The sequence below is a fragment of the Tasmannia lanceolata genome, unplaced genomic scaffold (assembly GCF_043159265.1).
Source record: "Tasmannia lanceolata isolate RefF3 unplaced genomic scaffold, GAP_Taslan_0.1 ptg000013l, whole genome shotgun sequence".
Taxonomy (NCBI): domain Eukaryota; kingdom Viridiplantae; phylum Streptophyta; class Magnoliopsida; order Canellales; family Winteraceae; genus Tasmannia; species Tasmannia lanceolata.
The window spans coordinates 2227019-2233635 of NW_027518690.1; the positions used below are offsets into that span (position 1 = coordinate 2227019).

The 6617-nt window shown below is 36.7% G+C and overlaps 1 protein-coding gene across 1 annotated transcript; it reads left to right on the plus strand.

The window, feature by feature from the left end:
- The first annotated feature begins 592 nt into the window (after positions 1-592).
- LOC143889371 (uncharacterized) lies at positions 593-6185 on the plus strand. The gene is made up of 4 exons (XM_077393540.1): positions 593-668; positions 1432-1542; positions 4107-4290; positions 5834-6185. Exons 2-4 carry the CDS (start codon positions 1433-1435, stop codon positions 5942-5944), a joined length of 405 nt encoding a protein of 134 aa, XP_077249655.1. The 5' UTR covers positions 593-668; position 1432; the 3' UTR covers positions 5945-6185.
- Positions 6186-6617: the final 432 nt, after the last annotated feature.

The following is a 6617-nucleotide window of genomic DNA, read 5'->3' on the forward strand; positions in this document are numbered from 1 at the left end:
GTCAATGGGGAAACTGCTTTGTCAGTTGCAGATTTTCTTGCTTTTCTTTAATTTTTCTTTCTTTCTAGCTGTTGACTTGGCCTTATTTGTGTCATTCCCAAATCTTATAATTTAATTGATTAAAAGGAAAAGGGTTAGGGTAACAAAAACATATATTTTTATGCTAAGAAAAAAGAGAGAAAAATGCTGCTTTAGAGATGGTTATGACCTCATATTTCTATGTGCCATATGTATAGTATAAATAAATAAAATAAGTCCTGAATTGAAATATCTTTGTACCTGAATGGTGTGTTTGTATGTTGTTATTATGTTCCATCTTTTTTTTTTTTACTTCATGCTAATCTCTGGTTTATTGCTTTATAACATTGGTGCTAGGGTTCTAGTGTTTTGTTTGGTTTCTTACATATTACATGGATTAGAGCAAATCTATGATAGATGCATAAAATGGAATAGACATTTTCTCAACCTCAATGGGTTAAAAATTTAGAATTTATTGTTTTCTTTATTATCATTATCACTATTTCTTTTGCCAAGCATATTTTATTTTATTAATTTTCTCACATAATTAAATGGACTTACTTGATAGCTTTTGTTTTGTAGAAAGCATTGAAGGAAAAAGGGTATGCAGACTCAGTCAATATACAGTACAACCTATGCAATGAGCCATGGTATATTTCTATTCTTCATTTGAGATTTACTTTTAGTGATCTATGCCATTTCAATGTTCTGATTACCAAAGCTTTAACAATGTAACTTTACCATGCACTGAATGCCTGTGCCATCATTATTCAAATTGAGTATGAGAACTTAAACTTAAGTAGATATAATATCAAGAAGGAATTCCTTGGATTCAGTTTTATAATCTTGCGTTGAATGTGTGATAATATATTTCATCGTTTCCGTTATTAGCCACTTACGCCGAAGCATTTATGTTCCCGACACATTTGGAGTTTCTCTGGGACACTTCTCTTTGGGCCATGTCTGGAAATCATGAATTTTGTTTTCATGGTAAATTAGTTTCTCAAGTGGTGAGAGAGGGGTACACTTGAGAGGGCAGGGATGAGTAGAGGGTAAGAAGTGGCTAAAAAAACACAGAAAGGAAAAATCAATTTTATTTTGAGTGGGATTTGTTTTTCAGGCTTTTCTTACCCTCTCCTCACTCAATCCCAGTAATATCCAGCAAAGGAAATTGCTGTCCACAACAGGATTCACCCGTCCTAAATCTTCATTAGGTGAAGATTCTGCTTTGGAATTGGCCTCACTAGAAATTGTTGTCATTGTATGAAATTGTCAGGATCACTGCTACATGAAAAAGATATGCGTGCCACTTGTTTTATAGATATTTATTCCTTTTGAAAATTTGTGGGGTGCTTTCTTTATCTGTGAAAAGATTTTTGCACTTACAACTGCGATGCTTGATAACTATTTCAGGATGAAATATAGCATATGCGTAGTTGCTGATAAGGGACTAAAGAAGCCCCTTTACACGTCTGCACGGCTGAAGAAGGGAGAAGTTTTGTATCTAGAAACACATTCAAACAGGCATGTTCTTAATTGGTATGAATGCCTATGCTCCATAATGAACGGTTGCAAAATTACTTTTCAAGCATATTTTTTGAATTCAACTGAACATTTGACATGACTAGAAATTGCCGTGTTCAATTTAACATTTTGTTATAGGTGAAAGTATGAAACCATGATATCATGTGGCCACCATATCCGTCTTATACCTAGAAAAACACAGAAATTGAATTGGCTAATGTTTCTTTTATCTGTCACTAAATTGTTTTTTCTGTGATTCCATGAGAGTTATGTTTCTCGATGTGGGCATGGATGAGAATTTTATGGGATAATTTAGGATTCATCACGTGAATGTGCTGTGCAACAACCTTTTTCATTCAATATTCCAATTAGTTAAAATAAAAGAAGGGAAAAAAGATATGCGTGATTGGATGGAAAAGCATTATTTTTAAAATTCTTCTAGATGAAGTATCATTAACTTCTCAGAGTGAAGAGTCGACCGAGCCATCTGCCTTTGTTTATTGAGTCATCACTGAGTCTCAATTTTCCACCAGTTACAAAGGTCACTAGTCCATGGATTTCACTTAAGTCCATCGGTTAAATCTCATGGTATTTTCTGATCAACTGATGCATTTGAACCCACGGTTTTAAATGTTAGTTTTGGTATGCACGTTGGTTGACACAAAAATTGAAACATGTCACCTGCTCTAATGGGCTTGCACACCTCTTCCCATCACCAAATGCATTTTCTGCTTCTCATCCATCCCCTTCACCACAAAGAAATCTTCTCTCCACAATCGGGTCCCACTCCCTCTTTCTCGGTCTTCCAGCACACAGCGGAAGGCCTAAGCATGTTGTTGGAAGGTGGTCCACAATGTAGCCAAGAAGTCCATCTAAACCATCAATCTCACCTTCAAATGTATGGATACCTAGGATTTTATTCTTGCGAAAGTTAAATCTCTGACCTGTCACCATCTCATAGCACCGAAGGATAGCCTCAAGCCTAAATACCTTCTCTACTTCTAGAAAACTAAAGACCAGGGTGTCGTCTGCATATCGAAGATGGGACACTTCCAACCCTTGATTGCCAATCTCGAAGCCTTCAATGAGTCCCTCAGCTCTACCTTCGTCTAGCATTCTGCTAAGAGTTTCTGAGATCATGAATCATGCCCTCACAGAGTTATTATCGACCTAAATTTAATCTAGGCTGGGTAGGATCCAACATAGAAGACCGGATTCTAGATGACCCATCATACGACACTTGTTACCATCTATCACATCCCCGCGAGCTTAGCATCTCAAAAGAATTTGAGGGAGAAGATGACACGAGAAGCAAGTTCTTCAAAGATGTAGGATCCAAGTCGAAAGGCTCGACCTCCACTTCCCCAATTGAAAATAAAATGACTGCCTGTTGAGAAGGAGAGGACCAACCAGAAGATCCTCTGCCATCGACTCACTGAATATGGGCTTAATGGAACAATACCACCGGCGATCATGTTTCCACGACCAGAGGAGAGTGTTGTTGATGAATCACACTGCATTCCGTAGTCATATAACGAACCAGACCAATCAGTGATGTAATAGACGCCTTCACCACTTGCAACTTGGATAGTGAAGGTTCCACATCATATTGGGCCATTCTGACTCTGATAATTCCCTTTTCTTTCCCGTAAGAAGCTCTTAATCCATTGAGGTTTGCGAGAAAAATAGATCATGGGATCAAAATTGTTATTGTTTCTATCACTCCCCATTGTCTGATAAACATGTTTACATTCCACGTCATCATCTCCTTAGACAACCCTCCCTAAGAACCAAACACACTAGGTTCCACCGTCACCATTTTCTCCAGGACCACATACATGATACACCATCTACTCACAACCAAGCGTAGATGTCTCTAGCCGGAATTGTTATGGTCACATGTGAGACCTCCTTTTCTTCGCTCCTCACTGCCACTAGCACAAAGCTTTAATGTTTAAGTTGTTTTGAACTTTCTACTTTCGTTTCCTCCAAGATTAAATTGTTTCTGACTAATTTTTTATCATGCTGCTCAAATTTTCAGAGTTTAATTTCATGCTAGCTCCTGTTTATTCGAGCTTTCTGATACTTTTAATCTTGATCTTTGTGTGTGCATATCCCTCTTCTCAAATCATGAAATTTCATACAAATTCCAGCAAGGATTTGAAGTTCCCGAAGCTGTATTCAGTTACCATATAAAAACCATTGCTTTTCTAAACATGCTTGCTAGCTAGATATACAACGTTTACTTGACTATCAACTATAAACCAATGCTGGAATTGTCAGCTACTATGATGAGTGGAATAGATTGGAATCTGTTTTATGATTATTCTTGATCATTTACTATTTTTTTTTCTTTTTCTTTCTGCTCATCTAATTTATATTATCAATCTAGAAACTCCTTAATTTGTTTCATATCATAGTTACAGATACCTAGAATGATAATTGCTGAAACCAATTCTTTTGTAGACATTCATAAAGGATAAAGAATCTTATTGGTCCTTAATCTAGAAGCTATTTAATCTTATTAGTGTTATTATTGTTATTTTGTTATGTTCTCTATGTAGGTATGAACTCTGTTTTAATGGAGAGAAGGTTGTTAGCAATGGAACAATGCCAACTTCTCAGGAAGCAGATTCAACTGACCATGAACACATCATTGATGTATTCCGATGGTCTCGTTGTAAGAAGCCCCTTCCTCAGAAAGCCATGCTTTCCATTGGAGTCCCATTGCCCGTTGAGCATTTGGAGGTACTTTCTTGATCCTTTTATTTCTTACCTATATACTTTCTTGATATAATCTTAACCAAAGACAGATATAGTCATTATCATGCTTAAAATACCTTTGAGAGCTCCTAGAACCTTTGGTTAAAGGACGTCTTTGCATCAAAGGTCAGGATCATCTGATCATGGCTGAACCTGCCACGTGGCAGTGGTGTGGGGGGGGGGGGGGTTCTCAAAGATCTCTTCGTAAGTTTAGTCACATCAGTTCTCTCACTTTTCCTTATAAAAAGTCAAAACTTGGTATTGAGTATTATTGTCCATATTTGATTGACTACATCATAGGATTCTAAAATTTTTACTTTTCGATCTAGGATGGTCTTGCTGCAGATGGTCCAATTCAAAAATAGATCATGACCCAAACACTGAAATTACGAAATGAAGAATTCTCTGACTAGGATCAAAACAGATTTTGACCTAGACATGGGTGGATCAAATCTGATTTCGGTCCGTCGAAAGCCTTTGATGTGTGTTTGGCTATGTTGCATGAGTACAGGTACAAGTGTCGGAATCCGACATCTAAATTTTATATATTGTTTTATTTCCATATAAAAAACTTACTATTAAAATAGATAAAACTCAAAACATGAGATAATTCTAAATTTGTTATTTAGATAAAAAATTGATAAAAGAGATCTACGAGTGTCACACTGAATCCTAAAGCATTGGAATCCAACATGGGTACGTTACCCATTCAGAAGAATCCATGTGTAAGTGTTTTCGAAACCTCTCATTTAGAGTTGTGGGTCTTATCACACACCCAATGAATGAGGGTAAATCACGAGCTGCAACCCACACAGTGCTCATACTTTGTAATCAGAGTTGTTCAAGAAACGGTAGAAAGGAGTTCTTCATCAGGTGAAAAGTATTCTGCATTTTGAGAAGTCATCTGTGGTAACTCATTTTTGCTAATTGATAGGGTATGATTCTGTGTTCTTTGCCATCCAATTGTTGCACATGCACATTGATCTGGACCCATATCCAGTGTATAATGTTACCATGGCCTAAAGAAATTCATGCAGATGGAGTGACTATGAGTAGAAATGGGCTTATATAAGTTGGTCTGCAAGGAGAAAAAGGGAGGAGAAATGGGCTTATATAAGTTGGTCTGCAAGGAGAAAAAGGGAGGAGAAATGGGCTTATATAAGTTGGTCTGCAAGGAGAAAAAGGGAGGAGAAATGGGCTTATATAAGTTGGTCTGCAAGGAGAAAATGACTATGAGTAGTAAAATGGCCGAAGTTACCAATTACCACCAAGACTATAATGTAATAAAAGAGGAAATCCTTTGCTAATGAGCTAAGATGGGCTAATGTAATCATTGCCAAGGGGATGCTTCTGTATCAACAATGTACCAAGATTGGATGGAAAAACAAATGATCGGTGTATACACCAAGAACCATTATATATGCTTTACATTATCTAATCATAATGCTTAATTAATTTCTTTCAGAATAATAGCATTTTTAGCAACAATCTCCATCTAATTTTTTGTTGGTGTCCCCTTGGTTAGCAGGCGCTGGCGGACAATCTAGATTGGGAAGATATAGAATGGGCGCAAGGCGGTGTGGTGATCGGCGGAAATAAGTATCGACTTGAACGTGTGAACTTTCTCTCTTCAATTTAATCTCAGTCGCATATATTTTTTTATTTTTTTATGATTACTATCATTATTAAAATTTTCTTGCATTATGTATGTAAAAAATTTAACCAGCACGAATCGAGTACTCCTATAAAGGAATAGGAATATGAAGCTATTAGAACTATAAAGGAATGGGCTTGGAAGGCTCGATCCAATTCATCCAAAGCAGTGATAGACTATTAAGATAAGAGGAATCCATCCCGCATCTTTGAAAGGAGTTATATGATTTCTGCTCTTGTTTGTTTCGCTGATATTTGTGTAAAAATCCATACTTATGGGTTGTTTGGAGTTTATTTTGTAATTTTTTTCTACTTTAGCTAAACCTTTCCCATGTGTTGGGTAATTCTATGTGGTTTTTTTTTTTAAAAAAAGAAAATTATTTATTATTATTTTTCATGATTTTTCGCCGATACTATTCGGCCATGTTTGGCCACCATGAATTTTTTTTTCCATGGATTATTTGTTTATTATCAACCGGTGAGCGAGGGCTAGGGAAGGCGGGAGATGAAGAGAATTGAGATGACATGATTGAGGAGAGGGTAAGAAGTGGCTAAAAAGAATGGAAAAACAAAATTACAGTTTTTATTTTCCTTGTTTTTCAGCCATTTCTCACCCTCTCCTCACGCATGTCCTGTCTAGTCTCTCCTCTCATGCTCCC